The sequence below is a fragment of the Nanorana parkeri genome, unplaced genomic scaffold (assembly GCF_000935625.1).
Source record: "Nanorana parkeri isolate BGI_ZX_2015 unplaced genomic scaffold, ASM93562v1 scaffold92, whole genome shotgun sequence".
Classification (NCBI taxonomy): Eukaryota; Metazoa; Chordata; class Amphibia; order Anura; family Dicroglossidae; genus Nanorana; species Nanorana parkeri.
In genome coordinates this window covers 1,764,310-1,785,246 of record NW_017306360.1, presented here as the reverse complement: position 1 = coordinate 1,785,246, position 20,937 = coordinate 1,764,310, and the positions used below count along the sequence as shown (strand labels likewise).

Genomic DNA, 20,937 nt, shown 5'->3' with positions numbered 1-20,937 from the left:
TGAGAGGTCCACTTTACATGATTAGGATTCTTTTTTGTTTGCATTAGTTTTTTTTTTATTGTGTATCATTTTATACACATTGTTAATAAACAGACAACCACATGCAGTAAATAAACTTTATTTGCTCTGTATAGGCAATAAAAAAAAGAAGTGCATATATAACATTACTTTAACATTTGTGTTGTAGATCTTCCTCTTTTCACGCCATGAAAGGAAGATATTAATACAAAGAATTCCTTTCTTACTTCCTGTGTGTTTGATCAAGTTCGGAAAATGTAAAATCCACGATAATGAAACTTTAAAGCGAGCGTCCAGCAAAAACCTTTTTTCTTGGATTGAGCTGGGGAAGGTTAGAACTCCTGTTTGGTTTTTACTGCTATCAGGGGCTTTTTATTATCAGCAACAGAAATAAAAATGCTTTTCTTGTAGTGTAGGGGAAGGTTACGACCCCCCCGTCAGATCTTTATTTCTAACTAAACTCCATCAGATTTTCCCTCACTTCCTGTCTGGTGAAACTGTCGTCAGCTGGGCAGGAAGTGAAAGGAAATCTCTATAAAAAAGGTGGCCATACACCTTACGATTATCGGACTTCACTTTTCGTCCGATGATCGAACCGTCGTACGGTGGCCTCATTATTTCAAGGCTCAATTAGCCGTAATTAAAGAAAAGCACCTGGACAAAATGCGTTAATGGACTGCACGTATTTTCGTTTGCGCATGAGCAGTGTAGATCGTACGATTTTTGACGTACGGAAACGCCACTAACCTTGCAATAATCATACCATCATCCAAAGTTTTCAAACATGCTTGAAAGACAAAAAGTCGTACGATTGTACAGTGTTTGCGGTTGTACACTGCCCACACACCTTGCGATTATCGGACGAAAACCCGATCGCATACGATTATCTTAAGGTGTATGGGCACCTTAATGGAGCCCTGGAGGGCAGTAAAAAAAACCTTCTCCAATATATCTTGGGTATCCTTACCCAATATATACGTTTTTGTTTGACATCCACTTTTACTCGCACGGCTATATAAAAACACACAATTCCTGTTAACGGCTGATTAGTCGGGGGTCACCGCATTTGGCAGATCACCTTTTCCCTATTGGATAAGCCAAGTACAATATGTCCGACACAGCAACCAACACACAGGAAGCCACAAATAAATACAAATTCGCGGGGCGCCCCTCGATGTAGAGGTCAACCCCTTCGATCGCCTAAGGGGCGGCCCTTGGCTATGTAACATTACATACATCTCAGCACAGACTGTTTCTATTTACAATGGGTACAAAGATGGATAGGATACAAGTCTAAAGGATAAATGGCACTTAAAAGGAAATCTCCAATTTTTTTAACCAAAAATAAATAAATAAATTGATGTATATAAAAGGACTGTAAAACCATTTTCTAATTGTATCCCGCGGCCGACAATCTGTCCTGCAACTATGGCAACAGTAGTCGTACAGGAAGCCATAAAGCCGTACGTCTCCTTTTCTGGTAATTGGCTCACCTTCTCTCCCAGAATTCTGCACGGACCCCCAACGTCACATTGCAGGCATCCCCAGCAACATACGTGATTCAGCGCACTGGGAGATTCCCCTTTGAGGAGTTAGCTGCAGAGTGCTGCATGTCTTAGGCGGATGTTAGGGGTGCAGCTTTACTTTTTACATCGCTGGGATCAATAATGTGATTAATAAAAAGGCAGACCCCCCCTCCTTCTCCTCGCCTGACGTTCATAGGATTTCAGCACGGCCTCTGGATTGGCCTAGCCCAGTATCTACAGATAAGAAGCCTGTGAGAGTCTGAATTGGTGTTTGCTAAATTCTATACAGTACATACAGCTGACACCCTGGGATTTCAACAAAATTGGAGTTTCCCTTTTAAAATAAAAACAACATCTATGTACAATACAAGGAAGAATGAACCTATAGGTCGTTTTCATAGATTAAAAAAAGTGGGCCCCCCCAACAAGAAGCAGTAAAGCCATTTTGTGGACTGAACAAAACTTCATGATTCAGGCTAAAGCTGACTACACAAAGACACACTTATGTAACATACATGACCAGCTTCAGGGCGTTGTTTTCCAACATTCAAAATGCACATCAAACGCAGGTCTACAGATTCCCATTTGTTGTGTGGAGGACAACTCTGAGGCTGCAGTTGACCCGAGATGAAAACCGCAGGCCCCATTTAGATGCGTTTGCATTGCAGGCCAAGGAGGGCAGACAACCTTTTGCTGAGTTTTGCGTTTGAATGTTAACTAGCGTGAGTAAACAATGCCCTAGCCTCTGTAATCAGTAGGGGGAGAAATAATGCCCCATTGTTGGTGTCAGTGGAAGGAATAGTGTCCCATCACTGGTGTCAGAAGAAGGAGCATGCCATCAATGATGTTGAGTGGGAAAAATGATGCCCCATCAATGGCGTCCATGAGAGAATTGTGCCACGTTGCTGGTGTTAGTGGAAGGAATTGTGTCCTTTTACTGGTGTCAGAAGAAGGAGCATGCCATCAATGGTACCAAGTGGGAAATATCATGCCCCATCAATGGCGTCCATGAGAGAATTGTGCCACATCGCTGGTGTTAGCCGAAGGAAATGTGCACAAAGGGCGAGTTAAAGGCAAACAAAGCGCAGCACCCTGCCTGTGGGCCACAGATTGGGAACCACTGATCTAGAGTCTGACCTAACAAAGACTGCACAGCGTGGGGGGTTTTCTATGAGCCAAATACAAAGTCCCCATATGCCTGAGAACATCCACAACTCTCCACCATGGCAGTATGAAGACTAGTGGATGACATGAGGAGGACTTCCAACACTATGTAGATTGGACAACCAGATCAGATCTGCAGCTTAAGTAGCAGAGTGCGTGGTCATGATTCCCTACCTCCGAAAGGCTCAGTATCATCACCATTGTCTAGTGAACCCAACAGTCTAAACTTTGGTCAACCTACAAAATGGCGGCTTGCTGTGCGTGTGGTAGCGGGCTCCCCAAAATCTGTACAAAAGCAGATTATAATATAATATAAGGCACATTCATTGTGCTATGGTTTCCACAGACAAGAAATATCCTTTTCAAATGGTTTGATCAGTGGCATCTCCAATACAAGAAGGATTACAACATCTACCAACTTAGGTCTGCTGAGCACCACTGGCCAATACACAAGAAGATTATTTACAAAAGTTCAGTTTTATAATAGGAAACATTTTACTACAAAAAATAGGAAAAAAACAGTAAACTCAATTTCTCTGTATGTAAAACGGGCAACTGAATTCACCCCATTATTAAAACAAATGTCAATGTTATACGATACCTGAAATACTAAGTGCAGCGTAGATGTAAACAAATCTGCATTTTTGTTCCTGTGTGCGGCCACATATCCACAAACCAGAGTTCTGCTCAGCTAGGGAAAGTAAATATATCTGCTACTTCAATGCAATGGGAACTTTCCCTAATCTGTTCCTGCTGCACAAGCTTTAATGGAATTCAGCAGGATGCAGTGAAAGGATGGGCAAAGGCACACAGTTTGTGAAGGGGGCAATGGGCAGATTAGCTCTCCTGCCACAGCAAGTGTAGGAGGAGGGGGTCATCATGCTAATGGGTGATCATGATTTCAATAGCTCCGTCATTAAGATTCTGCCCATTAAAGTTGATCCAGCTTTAACACATTACACGCCGTCCAGGTTCCAGATTGGCAAGGAAGCCGGCTCCATGCTCCCTCATCACTTGATGACGAGGGAGCTTGGATCCGGCATCCCGGCCAATCAGGAAGCTGAACAGCATGTAATGACACGCCGCCCGGCTTCCTGAGCGGTTAGGAAGTCAGGCTGCTTAGGTCCAGGTCACCTGGTGACGAGGGAACGTGGAGCTGGCTTCCCGGCTAATCAGGAAGCAGGGCGGCGACTCATTACACGCCGCCCAGGTTCCTTGATGGGACTTTGGGTATTGGTATGCGGTATTGGCGAGTACCAGAAAAAACCCCCAACAATACTCATACTTGATACCGAAAAAACGGTATTGGTGCATCCCTTATTAAAATAGTCCCTGGTGATACTGCCATGTAGGTCATTGTTCAGGCACTTCCTGTTATAGGGCGACAACTGAATCGCAGTTTAACTCCTATGTTGTCACCCTTTCACATACACTCCAGATGGAGACTACAAGCAGCCGCACCGTCACATTGCACAGGTACGGTTCACCGCTGTCACTATCAGGAAGCCGGTCTATAGTAATGATGTGCAGCTGACCCTAGAGCAAGTGCATGTAGACAGGAAGTGGCTGAAAGAGGCCAAAAGGAGGAGGGTTTAGATCAACTTTAACGAACGGGGTGGGATAATGTGCACAGATTAGCGGAACCTGTACAAGATGGCTCAGCCACGTGAATGTCAGGGGGAAGAACGTGTATGTCAGCTATAAAAGAATCGCTTGGGTAATAAAATTGCGTCAGCAAATCAACGGATGCTCAATGGGCCACCGCCGATGCATGTGAAGTACAAAGGATTTCTTTGTAACAGTACTTGGTAGCGCAACAGTGCAAAGCTGCTACCAGACCTCATTGGGGCGGTTCGATACATTAACTTTGAAGGGTAACACTTACATCCTAAATGAATATAATGGCGATTCAAAAAGGAGATAAGAATCTGAATGCAACATTCAATGTAACATTTGCTCCACATAAGCGCAGTCCTCCGATTTGCGGCGTGCATTGTTTATGGGCTCATCAAAAGACGGGGAAACCTGAAGTCACTTGGCAAAAAAAAAGGAAGAGCGTTCGACTTCTTGTCAGGAACAAAATGGCCGCACTCTCGCTCAGATGCTCGGGAATTGAGCTCGTCCTAGGACCGACTGCCGACGAGCTGCAGCAGATTGATGAAAATGTAAATTATGTCAGTGTAGATCTTCATGGCGCCGTAGACGTATTCCTCGGGGCTGATGGTGTGTTTGCGGTTTCCGATCACCAGCTGCGTGTCGAATGCGAGGAACTGGTATGGAAATAAAGAGATATGTTACTAACAGAAAATGGACTTTATTCAGTGGTAAGATCACACCGGGGATCATGCATATGGCTCTGGAGCTCTATATTGTTTACGGGCTCATTAACGTACGCGTGCACATCCATACAGCATGCACGCCTGTGCAGAGACCTGCTCCCGGGAGGGACAGGTGCTGCGTATGGTTGCAGGCAGCCGTCTGTACCCGTCTACACGCTCAGCCGAACCTGAACATCTGTGCAGCTCCGGATGCCCACACATAGATGGGCACTCTCTGCGCAGGTTCAAGATGGCGTGTAACCTTAGGGATGTACAGGAGGCTGCACGCAATTACACGCAGCGCCTGTCCCTCCCGGGAGTAGGTTTCTGCATGGGCGTGCACACCGTACCATGCAGATGTGCATGCTGTGTGAATGAGCAGTATTACTACAAGTATCTGTCTGTAAAGAGTACCTGTCTGTGCACAAGAATGCCGACATCTGGCCTGGTTGCCAACATGTAATTTCCAGGCATACCTCATTACTGAGTCATATAGGACAAGCAAAGGCGCGCCAAAACGCATAATAAGAACAACATACACCCAGCTTGGGCAGATCTATACAAAGGTGAATTCCAGGCAGGTAGAACAATACCAATCAATGCAGCTCATTAAAATCATTAATTGCAGAGTTCAATATAACTATGTTAATTATTTCAGCTTGCCCTAATATCAGCTTCTTATAATTCCCCACACAGCAGCGCAGCAACTTTAGTTTATGTACAGAAAAATATATTTCATGTCTTCGGAATGAGGGTAAGGATCTATTTCAGCAAACCCTAATCATTTCCAGAGTAGATGGAAGAACGGTCTGACCACAGAATATATAACTATGGAGGTATTGCTGGTGTACTGGTCATAGACTGCTGATCTCATGAGATCTGCATAAGGGGGTCATATAATAAAGAGGCCAAGGAGTGCATATCCCCCTTTAAAGCTGAACTCCGGGATCACATATAATGTCTAAATCCAAGAGTCATGTGTATTCTTCTGGAATCTCGGTGAGCTTTGTATGTTTCTTCCAGATCTGTGCAGTAACCCAATGTGAGATTTGGAGCTTCCTGTAATAAAGACCGGTCACTGCTGCCCTCTCTCCTTGTACAGGGTGACTGGTCTCCGCCCCTCCTGTAATAAAGACCGGCCACTGCTTCTCTCTATCCTTGTGCTGGGTGACTGGTCTGGTCTCCGCCCCCTACTGTAATACAGACCGGTCACTGCTGCCCTCTCTCCTTGTGCAGGGTGACTGGTCTTGCCTCCGCCCCTCCTATAATAAATACCGGCCACTGCTGCTCTCTCTCCTTGTGCAGGGTGACTGGTCTGGTCTATGCCCCCTCCTGTAATAAAGACCGGTCACTGCTGCTCTCTCTCCTTGTGCAGGTTGACTGGTCTCATCTCCGCCCCTTCTGTAATAAATACCGGCCACTGCTGCTCTCTCTCTCCTTGTGCAGGGTGACTGGTCTGGTCTACGCCCCCTCCTGTAATAAAGACCGGTCACTGCTGCTCTCTCTCCTTGAGCAGGGTGATTTGTCTTGTCTCCGCCCCGGTTCTTTTCTGTAGTGGGCGGGGCATGCTAGGTCCCACAGCTCTGCTCCCTGCACAGGCTATGTACAGCATGGTGATGATGTCACAGCTACTTTATTATTGTAATATCTGCATTTACATTTGTGCACACAGTTTGCGTTTTAAATCTTTTGTGGCTATCGTGGAATATATTTAAATAAAAATCTTTGTGTCACGTGTTCAACTTAAATTCTTTGATCATCTTGTTTGTGTAATCTGATGGTATTCATGAAATAGAGTTCAAAATAATGTATTTTATACATGTGAACTCAGGGCCACCAACTACATAAAGTGTAAGTACATCCTTATCTCTACCCCTATTCCTTATACTGCCAAAAGGCAACGTCATTGCATAGCCGATGTATAGATAGAAAACAAAATACTCACCAGAGTGAAAACGATGGCGGAAATTGCAGCGTACAGCATGTGCAGCCATTTTATCTGGAACGGAATAAAAACATAAGGTTCAATATCTGAAAGCAGATGTAAGAGCCCCCGGCGTATGGGCAGCAAACACGGTTTCTTCCTATTCCATTCTACACTAATCAAAGGTGCGACTTTCTGCAGTTTTCACAACAAATATTGCTGGGTTGGTCTCTGCTTTTAATCTAAATAATAGAAACAATTTAATTGGGGTGTCTAGGTGAAGAAGAGTGAAGAAATGTTTGCCGCTTGCACGCCTATAACAACGGCACACCCTCCAGTAAAGCCGGATGCCAGGCAGGGAATTCGTCCCATACAGCTCGCGGTATACTGAGCCTAGGGTGACGGGAGGACGCTAGTTTGTGTCCTCCCGTTACCCTAAGGAGAACTATGGGGGAAAAGCCCTGACCCCATAGTTCTCCTTTAAGGTTTGAAAATGAAAGGTGGATGCCGATTGGTGCAATGAATTGGTGCGGACACTGTCCTTCCTTCTGGAGGGGGGCTACTTTTGTTCCCCATGGTCCCTGTGTGTGTTGTAAAGTAGTGACCGCTCCAAGCTCACTCCCGGGATGGACTATAACTTCAGTGAAAATTGGTTAACTCAATGTGAGATTGTAGTCCATCCCGGGACCATGGGGAACAGACGTAGTCGCCCTCCAGAAAGAAGGACAGTGTCAGCACTAATTCAGAGATGATTGGAGGATCTACAGCCGAGCATTACACAAATAAGATACATTGTTGTTCATAGTTAAGATACTCAAATGTATTTTTAAGGTTTAAGAGTTTAGTGTCATTTTAAAATGCTTAAAACAGAAAAACTAAATGTATCTTTGTTTTTGCAGTTACAAATGTGGCCACCGAGTGTCACTAGTTTCACGCTTTCCACTTTCAACGTCAACCTTGCATCCTGGCGTGCCTTCCTTGAAACCATTCTTGCCTTATGTAAACCTTTTTGGCTACTCGCACCACACCCTCCTTTCCTGTTTGTTGACATTTTCTGCGATCGCGTACAGTTAACGAGATCGGTGACGTAACCTCGACTGTCCACCGGGAGAGACCAGCTGAGCGACTTCTGTTGGGAACTCCCAGAGCTGCTCATTACTGATAATTAACTGCGGCAGTCCAAGCGGTTTAGGAGCAGCTTGAGAATATCACCTTTCGGTGTCTGAGCAGCAATTATGAGGGAAGGAGAAGACAAGATCATTTTTATTATGTGGTTATAAAGAGGAGAAGACCGGGACTAGAAGGTCATCTCAATCAAAACTAACATTTGGATCTACAATCTGATTGCATAATCTGCTATTTTTAGCTGGACAAAAATGTGGGAGCTTTCATTGGATTGAAAGCGACGCTAAACTCAGGAGTTAAATCTTAAAAATACATTCAAGTATCTTAACTATTAAACAACAATGTATCTTATTTGTGTATCACTCGGCTGTAGATCCTCCAATCATCTCTGAATTGGTGCTGACACTGTCCTTCCTTCTGGAGGGGGGCTACTTTTGTTCCCCATGGTCCCTGTGTGTGTTGTAAAGTAGTCACTGCTCCAAGCTCGCTCCTGGGATGGACTACAATCTCAATACAAACTGCTCAACTAAACCTGAGATTGTAGTCCATCCCGGGAGTGAGCTTGGAGCGGTGACTACTTTACAACACACACAGAGACCATGGGGAACAAAAGTAGCCCCCCTCCAGAAGGAAGGACAGTGTCAGCACCAATTCAGAGATGATTGGAGGATCTACAGCCGAGTGATACACACATAAGATACATTGTTGTTCATAGTTAAGATGCTTGAATTGGTGAGTGGAAATCACTCATCTCATAGTTCTCCTTTAAGGCTCAACTCCTGAGTTTTGTGTCACTTTAAGCAGATTGTAAAGCCAGCAACACACACACTGATAAGATATTGTACAATCAGACTGCAAGGTGTGTGGTCAGCATATCTCAGGGCAAAGATCTCACCAAGAGTGATATCAGAAACGGTCAGGCTTGGGGCAGTGGATAAGAGGAACTGGAACCCTGAAGATTCTTTATGTGTTGACTCTATATTGTTATGTTCATCCTATTTGAAGCTAATCATGTAAAAATATAGAGGATCTAAATATTAGGCACATCATATGGCTTCCACGATCACCTCGGGGATCACCTAGGGATGAGTAATGTAGAATTGAAGCACCACACCATAATAATCAAGCCCAAATACAAGCTTATCTCAATGATGAAATGTTTTCAAAGTCAATGCGTTTTTGGGGGCTGTACCTCCACCCCTTCATCAGGGCTTGGAAAACATTTTTACTTTGTATTTGCACTCGATCTTTAGTTGGATGTTATTGGTCTACGTTTTCACAGCAATCTGTCAGCAGCCGAAACGTCTTTGACTTCGACTTGAATATTATGGTGTGGCGCTTCAATTGCAGACTAACTAAAGGGTCAGTCCACCCCAAATCCCTGAGCTGAGTTCCTAAATCTGCACACCTGCTGAGCCCATTATGAGGCGCTTCAACCATCTCTGTGCTCAGTTTCTGGGTCTGCACGCCTGCTGTGATCATTATTAAGGGTTCCCACCATCTCTGTGCTGAGTTCCTGGGTCTGTACACCTGCTGTGCCCATTATGATTGGTTCTCACCATCCCTGTGCTGATTTCCTGGGTCTGTACATCTGTTGTGCCCATTATGAGGGGTTCCCACCACCCCTGTGCTCAGTTTCTGGGTCAGCACGCCTGCTTTGATCATTATGAAGGGTTTAGGACGAGCTGTGACGGCCGCACGGCGCCCTTGTTGCCATGGCGCCCTGTGTGGCCGCAGGGCTCGCACACCCCTAAGGCCGGCCCTGCCACCATCCCTGAGCTGAGTTCCCGGGTCTGTACACCTGCTGTGGCCTTTATGAGGGCTTCCCACAATCTCTGCACGTAATCCCTGGGTCTACACACCTGCTGTGCCCAGGAATAGTGGTTCATATTATGAAAACAGTAACAGGAGGAGCTGGAACACACAAAAGTGGGCGAGAACACCCAGATGGACAAGAATGGTGAAGTGACCAAAAGCTGATAGCAGAAGAGAATGCAGGCCAGCCAGGCTTACTGGCCCGACCAGCTGGAAGCAGTTTTCTTCCACCATAAGCTTTACATTGGTGGCAGCCAAAGGGTTCATAGGCGCTCCAAAAATTACATTCCTATTACAGAGGAAGCCTATAATTTGACTCATCTTTGATTTCCCCAGAAGTCTGCACTTTCAACCAAATCACACAAGCAGGAAATGACAATCCGGGGGGGGAGGGAATTAAATTTTTTGATTACAGATTGAAATTGAAATAGTATTGTTTAATGGCATTAGAAAATACAAAATGGCATGTGTAGCAATTTTATATATTTTTAACATATAAAAGGAAAGGAAGGAAATGAGAATGAATGGGGTAAATGTACTGGGTTGTCATAACTATAAATAACAGGATCCGGAAGATAAATTACTATAAGCTTTACTTCCTCTCTAAAAGTTCACCTTCAGGGCATTCCCACAAGTGGGTCTTGTGGTGCAGTATAAAAGAACAAATCTACAAAGCATTATCTAAACCAACTACTGTTTTAGTGATGAAACGGAACATATCAGTCGAAACTGCACCTCGAGAGTCATACAGGGAGCCCAGCCTCCATGCTCACAGCCTCAGATTTTCACCTTCACATCTTCTATAATCTGATGATCTGTGAACTCCTTTTGTTCACCATGTAGGCAAGGCCTTTCTAAACACACCCACTGCAGGCTGTTTACTTTCTCTCTTGCCTACTGAAGGTTTCACAACTAGGAAGATGCTCACAGACACCAAATCAGACTCAAACCTGCCTTGGAATCTTGAATCTGATTGGCGATGTATCACCAGGGTGTAGCCTGCATGGTAGAGGTTACAGGAAGCAGACCTAATGATGCCACAGTTGAGGAGCTCCCTGGAATGGAGCTCCAATGGGTAAAGCTGGCCATACACCTTACAACCCTCGCAGGACTTTTGTCTTGCAAGGGTTGTAAAGTAATTAAAAAAACGTATGATCTTCCCATCTTGGACAGGCAGATCGTACTTGCAATCATGGCAAGCCCGCCCCCCTGAGGGGTGGGCTTCCGATGACTGCAATGCTGAACGGGCAGTGTGCGCGTGCACGCACCGGCCCATTCGGCAGTTGTCGAACAAGCACGCCACTAACCCGCCGAGAATCGGACGTTTCTCGGCAGGGTTTTCCAGCCTGCTGGTTCGACAGTAGAAACGGTTGCACGCCTTCCATACACTTTGCGATTATCGTACGATGGGCACCTTTACATAGAACTCAGATTAAAAGGTAAATGTAATAGATTTTTTGTCTTTAGCAAAGCCGCAATGTTTGGCAGATACCATGTAGCCGTTCACCGACCAATTTCACTTCTTCCCTGGAATGCTCTTTCCTCAACAATATTAAAACATTCAGCTTTTTTTTTTTTTTTTATATTTCAGGGCTTGCAAATAGCTTCTTTTAATCCTTAATTGCTTGAACCCCCCCCCTTCCTCAGTTGAATGGAATGGAATACCCACGTCACATATCCCAAGACACAACAGTTTCATTCAGCAATGGGAATCTCATGAGATCTCGCTCCAACACCATAAAAACATAAATGACACGTTCCGGCACCTTATTATTAGGTGGCAGGCTGCAAGAACCAGGTAGGCAGCCATAGATTAGAGGACGATGTGGGATTTGATGGACTTCTATGCATGTTTATTCAGCAATAAACAGCTAAAATGGTAAAAAGGGGAATGGAGAACAATTTTACCCAAGAAGGGAGAAGGTATTTTTTAATCACCTTGGAATGGTGCAAATCGGAATGGAAGGAGATGAAAGGCTCAGGAACGGCTTCATAATTATCAAAGATCTTTTTCATTTTCCCAAGTATACTCCTGTGAAGCCAATTTCACCAGACGAATGTCTCCACATCTACCCTACAAACTCTAGAACTAGCATAGACTGTTCATTTGGAAGCCGTTTAGACTCTTTGAGGTCACAGAATCACCCAAGTAGTCCTAGCTTGGTGGTTGGACCCTCAGATGCTACGTGCCTCAGAACACCTATTCCACCTTAAATCTTTAGAACTATGCCCCAGTATAGCTCCTTGTTGCCAAGATTACACCAATATCTACACTATGTACCCAAAGTGTTTGTGGACACCTGACCATTACACCTACCTATAAGGCCAAACGTATGAGGATATCCTTCCAAATGATTGGTAAAATGGGAATTGAGAACAATTTTACCCATGAAGGGGCAAGGTCCTCTTTATCCTTCTCTAAAGATTGGAATGGAAGGAGATTAAAGTGATATCTGCTCGTCTCCCGGCCGAGAATCGGAACTGCGCATGCGCCCGCCCCAAGATCCTTTGCCGCCGTACGAGCAGTTCCTGATTCTCGGCGCGGGAGCGAGCAGCGATAACGAGTAAGTTTAAAATGATTTTAAGCGGTTTTTCTTTTTTTTTTTACACTTCTTGCCTATATCTACTGCTTGCTAGCAGTAGATATAAGCAAAAAAAACCCAGAGGGTTTAGAACCCCTTTAATGGCCCAGGAACGGCTTCATAATTATTGAAGATCTTTCCCATTTTCCTAAGTATACTCCTGTGAGACTAATTTTACAGGACTAAGCTCTCAACATCCGCCCTACAAACCGTTGAACTAGCATAGACTGTTCATTTGGAAGACTTTTAGAGTCTTTGAGGTCACAGAATCGCCAATGTAGTCCTAGCTTAGAGGTTGGGCCCTCAGAGGTTAAATGCCTGAGAGCACCTACACCGTCTTAAAGCTTTAGAACAATAGAGTCTGCTCTGTGTTCACCAGATTAAACCAATATCTAGAGTATATGGCCAAAGAGTTTGTGGACACCTGACCATCACACCTACCTATAAGGCCAAAGATATGTGGACATCCTTCCAAATGATTGAGTTGAGATGTTTTCAGTAAAGGATATTGCTAATGCTACAGAATACAAAGACATTTTAGACAAATATGGGCCTACAACCTTGTGGAAATAATTTGGTGAAGGTCCTTTTCTATTCCACTATGACTGCACCACAATGTCAGCTTTATAAGGACATAGTTTGATGGGTTTGGTGTGGAGGAACTTGTGCGGTCAGCACAGAGTTCTAACCTCAGCACCTTAGGATGAATTAAACACCAACTGTGAGCCAAGTCTTCTCATCCAACATCAGTGCCTCACCTTATAAATGCTCTTTTGGCTGAATGGGTGCAAATTTCCACCGACGCATGCCACATTTTTGTGGAAAGCCTTCCCAGAAGAGTTGAGGCTGTTATAGGCGAGGGGGGGGGGGGCATCAATGCCATACTGACGCGCATGGTTTTAAATGTAATGTTCTACGAGCTCATATTGGTGTAATGGTGAGGTGTCCACAAACCTTTGGCTGTATAATCAAGGCAGAAAGGACAGTGATAGGTTTTTCTCTGAATACTGGATCCCCCATTTTGCAGCCCCCCCCCAGCAGCAACTACAGCCTCACTCAACTGCTGGACAATCTATTTTACACAAATAGCCGACATCATGGTATGATAAACATGGATTGGACATTCGGTTGCTGTGGTGGACTCCCATTATGTACTCACATATTTAAATGCCAGGACGATGGCTGTCACAATCCCTGTAACAAAGAGGACCATCCCCAGGACGGCGAACAGTCCAGCACAAGAGGTGAAGTCCACCTGTCCAAGAAAGAGAAAAAGTCAGATGTTCAAGATCACATTAAGGAATCAGAATTCCAAAATCAGTGACTAAAATACTTTTAAAAGGGGAATGCCATTTAAACTGCAACCAAAACGTTTATTTTCCAGTCGATTCTTCCTTCATACTTGTGCATCTGCATTTGCATGTGTTTTTAGTGCGTTTGTGTTTGTTTTGCCCAATAAAGGTGAAATAAAATACAGGTTGCTAGGGGTCGCTTGTTAACAATGCATGTTACATGTGTTTTTCGTGCACTCTCATTGAGGTCAATGGAGCTATAAGCGCAAAAGAAGCGCCTGCATCTTTTTCGAAGTCGTACAGCAGCTCAATGAGTTGAACAGGTCCCATAGTAAAGAATGGGATTCCATTGTGTCTACATTGTTGTATGAAGGCTTAAGCGCTTCAAACTGCACAGGTGTGATCGGGGGCTTACAAAATGGGGGTGATCATTGCTTTTGGACAATAAATCTTCTATTTTATTGGTTGGTTTTAGCTGCAGCAATAAATTAGGTTTTGTTTTATCCAAGAATCTAACATATTGAAAGCAATTAGATACAATGAGGGCGGGATTTATCAAAACTGGATCAGACAGAACCTGGAGCAGTTGCCCATGGCAACCAATCAGCATCCACCTTTCATTTTCCAAGCTTAACTGAACAAACAGAAGAGAGAAGCTGATTGGTTGCCATAGGCAACTGCTCCAGATTCTTCTGCTCCAGTTTTGATAAATTCCCCCAAATGTATACCCATCTGGAGGCAGCGAGGGCCCATAGGGTAACATAGGTGAATGTTTGCATCTAGCGGTTACAATTAGCAGCCTGCTGCCGCACTACAGGTGAATGTAATCATCCCCACAGGTCACTCCTCATGTATCACTGGCCCCTCCCTTTTAGATTGTAAGCCCTCAGGGGCAGGGCCCTCCTTACCATCTTGTCTTGAATTGTATTGCGATTGTCATGTCTTCCTTATATTGTAAAGCGCTGCGCAAACTGTTTGCGCTATATAATAATAATAATAATGTAATCCTCCATTCCCCTTCAATTGGTGGAGGCACACGGCTTTTACACAGAGAACATACATGACGTCATCTTTCTCACCTTGGTCTGGAAGCAGAAAACGGTCACGGCGATGGTGACGATGGCGGTGATTGCGAGGGTGATGAGTACAGCTTGTGTGCTATAATAACTGCAACACAGAAAACAGAACACAATGTCAGAAGGCAATGTATTTTTGGGCACATATTTGGAGTTATTGGAGATTACCTTGGGGCTACCCTCCCCCCCTTTAAAGATAACCCCACTAGAGGGTGACATAGTGACTTTACTCCATCTCCTAACTGCTGAGATAAGATATAAGTCACACAGGCAGTGCATTGTTTTCAATGAGTCAACCGACTACATAGGATTTCCCCATCAGAAGATGCAGTGAAGGACAACCATCATGTACACCTCAAAGCAGGGCCTGTAGATGTTAGAAGCAAAGATGGCCGCACACTATGTATAGTTCTACAAGAGAGACGTCTCCTTTCAGACATTCTGCCTCTCAATGAAACATTGGGGAGTCACTGCTCTGACTCATTGACTTGTGTTGACACCAGGACAGGAAGTGAAATCTCTCCCTAGGAGGACACAGCAATATAAATGTGACAACACTAAAAGACATTGAGGGGAATTTATCAAAACTGGAGCAGACGAAATCTGGAGCAGCTGTCCATGGCAACCAATCAGCATCCACCTTTTCATTTACAAAGCTTAACTGAACAGGCTGAAGAGAGAAACCGATTGGTTGCCATAGGCAACTGCTCCAGATTCTTCTGCTCCAGTTTTGATAAATTCCCCCCAGTATGTCTGGAGTTCAGGCGATTGTTAAATTAGCTTGCACAATCTTGTGCACCAACCTAACATTGCAATAATAAATTGTTACATATACAAGTGAATGAAAGCTTGGTTCACAATGCTAAAGTCCATGCAGGTCTGTGAGTTTCTTGACACGTTATGGCGTGTATTTTTTATATGTGTCAGCATGCACTTTTCTACATTTTGCTGCGTGTCCTGCACACTCCTGCCAAAAAAATATAATGATCTGCTGCTCATAAGGTGCACTGCACTAAAACACAGAGCATTCAACTGCCCCACCATTAATTTCCATGAGCCCCCAAAAAAGCGTGTTGACACGATTCACACAGACTGCGTGATGCATTGCAACCCAGAAATGTGAATGTGTCAGACTCACTGATGTAACCATTTTATGTAGGTTTCCTTTTGGTAGTTGGAACATGTATGGCTGAGGTGTTGCGTTTGACTCATCAACAATTTGTGGTTGAGGTCATTCACATTCAGACAAGGGGGCAATGGCTCCGGTGAGACGGCTCTCAGCAGAAACAAGGAACCCCTTAGCTAAGGGACTCGGAATTAGGAATCCAGGTATATAAAGTCTAATGAGAGTGCCAGACTGAGGAACCGAGTCCAACAAGCTCTTCTGCTACATTGTCCCTTTTAAAGTTCACTCTTCAAATAATTATTTATGGTGACTGTGCCATTTTCGAGTCCTCCTAACTTTATACTATATTCAAGTCCTGAAGAAGAGCGAGACCTTTGAGCCCCGAAATGATTTGGCTGTTTTAGGTCTTCATGTATGAATTTACATCGGTATTTACATTGTAAAAAACTCTGACCAGCAGGGCCCTCCTTACCATTTTGTCTTGAATTGCAACAGTAATGTCTTCCTTAAGTCCTGGTTCACACCTAGGCGTATTGCATATGCGCGTCTGTCGCGCGTTTTTTTTACTGCGTTTAGCGGTAAAAAAATCGAGGGACAAACGCGCGTTTCCGAGGGCTACTTGGCTGTATCCCAATGGAAACGCACAACAAAAACGGCCCAAAGTAGTATATGTACCTTTTCAGGCGTGGGCCGTTTTGTAGCGCGTTAGGGACGGGCGGAAATACGCAAAAGGTGTGAACCAGACCCATTGAAAACAATGGGATTTTCACGTTTGAGCGTTTTGTAGAGCGTTCGTCGAGCGTAGAACGCGCTACAAAACGTTCAGGTGTGAACGAGGGCTTACTGTAATGTAACTGTAATGTCTTCCTTATATTGTAAAGTGCTGCAAAAACTATTGGCACCATCAGGGGCGTAACTATAGATCATGGGGCCCCATAGCAAAATTTTGATAGTGCCCTTTGGTGACCTCCCTACTGTCAATGATATTCAAGTCAGGTAACAGGAGAGCTGTTTCCTCCTGTACAACTGATGTCAGCTCTTCTTGATTGGAATTATAACATGTAGTACAGGGGCAGTGAGAACAGCAACTTCAGCAATCCTTAATGGGGCCCCCTTCCATCCCCAGGCCCCATAGCAGCTGCTAAGGCTGTTGTTACGCCACTGGGCACCATATAAATCCTGTATTATAATAATATTTAAACGTTTTGGCCATAAAATTGTAGACTTTTTTTTTTAAATTCAGCCTGTGTATGAATGAGTCTCATGTGCACTATGGTATTGTGACAGGTGGAGGAACCCCTGAATAGTGATTTCAATTTTTTGACAAATTTTATGCAGCGCTTTACATACTGCACAGTCACATCAGTCCCCGCCCTTGAGGAGCTTACAATCTAAGGTCCCTACTTGACATATACACACACACACACACACACACACACACAATACACAGTAAGGCCCGCACCTGGGTGACACCATTGAAGGGGTTGACAGTCATTTTGGTGTCAACCCCTCTAAAAAGTCAGGCACTCGGTCATGGACCGAGAGCACGACAGTGTCAGGAGAGAGGAGGGGACCTGGCGGCAGACCTCATCCCGCTGGGTGAACGTCCCCCCCTCTCTCTGCTGACGTCCATCACCAAGATGCTGGCCTCGGGACACCCCTGAATACATGGATTTTTTTTGGGGGGGGGGGGAGTCAACTATGTTTTATCCCCGAGTTCCACTTAAGCTGACCATACACTCGTAGAATTTTGTTAAAAAAAAAAAAAATATTTTAAGAACATTTGATTTCTTAATGGCGTCAAATTGATGATCAATTTTGAGCGTAGTGATGAAAAAAATGGAAGGAGCGGGATGGAAAATTTTTCTTGAACTAAAAAAAGGTTCCGACAGTTAATGTGGTTTTTGCACAGGAAACTCCAAAACCAAATGTAAAATTTAAACGCAAGTTCAAACAACAACAACGTTGGTCAGGTCTCCGGTGACACTATGGGATGTCCTGATGAGACTTTTCATGTGAACGTTTGTATGACAATCTACCATTGTATGGTCGGCTTTAGATGTGACTCTCTAATGATCTCTTTACGTCTGGCATTGTTTCTGTACAAATATTCATTATTTGGCCTTATTTGCAGAACTTTGTAACAATCTTCCGAATTTGGAATCTAGGGCAACAGTGCCGTGTCAGATTCCTAGCATCACCTTTCATCATCTCGTGGAGTCACGAGGCAGACCCACGAAGTACTGATGGGGTGGTCATAATAATCTGGCCACTCAGTGTGTGTGTGTATGTGTATATATATATATATATAGAATGCAAATCTATAGAGGACCCTCTCACACGTACCGAATGTGTGTGCGTGTGGTTTCTGCAGAAAGACGAAACTTCCTCACCTTCCGTGTCACAACCTCAATTGTATCTCTGAATACCACATCATTCTCTTTTGTAAATTGAACTTTTTTAAAAAAAATTTACTTTTCTGTATTAAAGAAAAAGAAGTGACTTGAGGGCCGGTGCAGAACTGTGCGATCGCAGGACGCATGTCCCGGGACCATGCGAATGTGCACAATTGCACACAGCGATTGCTGCGCGGTCCCATTGATTTCAATGGAGTTTCATACGTGCGGCAATCGCAGAAAAAGGGGAACATGTACCTTTTTTTGCAACACACGACGCGCTGCTATTTTCGGTTGCACGGGCGGAATCGCAATCTGTCCGGCGAGACTGGGGCACCGCCAGCACAATCAGCGGTGGTGGGCGTTTTCGTGACCACACAGCAATCCGCACGGTATCGTGCACGATTGCCGTGCGGTCACGGATCGCCCAAGTGTGAACCTGGCCTCAATTGTACTAATTTCTCAGGCTTATGTGGATTAGTAACCAGCTTTATACACAGATGAAATACATCCATGTCCAGGGTGGCATAGTGGTTAACACTTTTGCCTCACGGCACTGGGGTCCTCAATTCCAATTTCAGTAAGAACACTGTCTGCATGGAGTTTGCATGTTTGCCTTGTGCATGTGCGGGTTTCTTCCCACACTCCAAAGATATGCAGGTAGGTTACTTGGCTCCCGTCTAAATTGGCCTGTTTGTATGCATGCGAGATAAGGATCTATGTGAATGAATATTATATGAATCACTTCATATAATGTCCCTCTCGGCTCCTTTGACAAATGTCAATTGAAAAAAGTTGACCCAGATGGTGCCGGCAGGGCCGCCTACGGTTTTAATTTCGGACCAATTAAGCAAAATTCGATCCAAGCATGGCCGGCTTTAGACTGGCCAGAGACCTGGGACAGACTTCAGGAGATCTGAATGCAACGTTGAGTCATTCTGTAGAAACATTGTGGCATAACCATGAATGAAGTTGGGGTCTGCGTGAATACATGTGTATGTGATAGTCAGGAGACGTACTGTACCTGGCAATTGTCCCAGTCATGAAGGACATGGCCAAAGTCTGAAAAAGAGGAAATGTTTCAAAATTATGCAAAATAAAGAGAAAACAGGAAACGAAAAAAGAACTGTAAAGAGAAACATAATTATTTTTTTTTTACTACAAACCCAAAGGGTGCATTCTCAAAGAGCTCATCCTGGTAGAGGTAGAGCTGTCTATATGGCACAAGGCACAATGTCACCCTGGCCTCGGTGATGGCTCCCTGAAAATTCGGGCAGGGTTGTCAGTTGCATTATTCACCACATAATGAGGAGTCATCCTCTCCCACTTAAAATACTGTGGAGCATTAAAGGAGAATTATGAGGAGAGTGCTTTTCACTCAGCCTCATAATCTGAGCCGACCTGTGACAATGAGACTGTCGCAGGTCGGCTCAGTAGATCGGGAAGTGAGCGAACACATACCGGCGCTCGCTCACTTCTCGATCTATCCCTGCAGAGAGCCGTGACAGGGGAGTGACTGGATTCTCCCCTCCCCTGTCTGATCCTCCAGCCCTGACTGGCAGAACGGACGGGGGAGGGGACGGGTGCAGCTGGCTCTGCCTCTAGATAGGCACACAGGCAGTGCATTGCTTTCAGAAGGCAATGCATTTTTGGGCACATATTTGGAGATTACCTTGGGGATACCCCCCCTTTAAAGATAACCCCACTAGAGGGTGACATAGTGACTTTACTCCATCTCCTAACTGCTGAGATAAGATATAAGTCACACAGGCAGTGCATTGTTTTCAATGAGTCAACCGACTACATAGGATTTCCCCATCAGAAGATGCAGTAAAGGACAACCATCATGTAACACCTCAAAGCAGGGCCTGCAGATGTTAGAAGCAAAGATGGCCGCACACTATGTATAGTTCTACAAGAGAGACGTCTCCTTTCAGACATTCTGCCTCTCAATGAAACATTGGGGAGTCACTGCTCTGACTCATTGACTTGTGTTGACACCAGGACAGGAAGTGAAATCTCTCCCTAGGAGGACACAGCAATATAAATGTGACAACACTAAAAGACATTGAGGGGAATTTATCAAAACTGGAGCAGACTAAATCTGGAGCAGCTGTCCATGGCAACCAATCAGCATCCACCTTTTAATATACAAAGCTTAACTGAACAGGCTGAAGAGAGAAGCTGCCATATGCAACTGCTCCGGATTCTTCTGCTCCAGTTTTGCAGCTGGCTCTGCCTCTAGATAGGCACACAGGCAGTGCATTGCTTGACTGTGTTTGTGGCACACAGGCAGTGCCTCTAGATAGGCAGAGCCAGCTGTCACTCACGCAGCTGGGCGGATCCAGACATAATTGTCGGGATCCGTTTCAGCAGCGGCGTCTCAGTATATAGAGAGCTGTAGCTCGCGGTATACTGAGCTTTGGGTAACGGGAGGACGCTAGTTTGTGTCCTCGCGTTACCCTTCGGAGAACTATGGGGAAAAGCCCTAACCCCATAGTTCTCCTTTAATATTCCATATAGGGAGACTCCTTCAGTTCCCCCCCCCCCCCCCCCCCCCCACCATCCCAACAAT

At 44.8% G+C, this 20,937-nt stretch overlaps 1 protein-coding gene across 1 annotated transcript in view; it reads right to left on the bottom strand.

The window, feature by feature from the left end:
* Nucleotides 1-4,759: 4,759 nt before the first annotated feature.
* The window catches only part of TMBIM1 (transmembrane BAX inhibitor motif containing 1), a 48,022-nt gene continuing 31,844 nt past the window's right edge, over nucleotides 4,760-20,937 (bottom strand). Inside the window, exons 9-13 of the mRNA XM_018552586.1 lie at nucleotides 19,387-19,424; nucleotides 14,844-14,931; nucleotides 13,632-13,727; nucleotides 6,972-7,025; nucleotides 4,760-4,978 (exon numbers count right to left, since the gene is read on the bottom strand). Coding sequence (XP_018408088.1) covers nucleotides 4,832-4,978; nucleotides 6,972-7,025; nucleotides 13,632-13,727; nucleotides 14,844-14,931; nucleotides 19,387-19,424 — 423 coding nt within the window. The 3' untranslated portion in view covers nucleotides 4,760-4,831. The remainder of the gene's footprint in view (nucleotides 4,979-6,971; nucleotides 7,026-13,631; nucleotides 13,728-14,843; nucleotides 14,932-19,386; nucleotides 19,425-20,937) is intronic.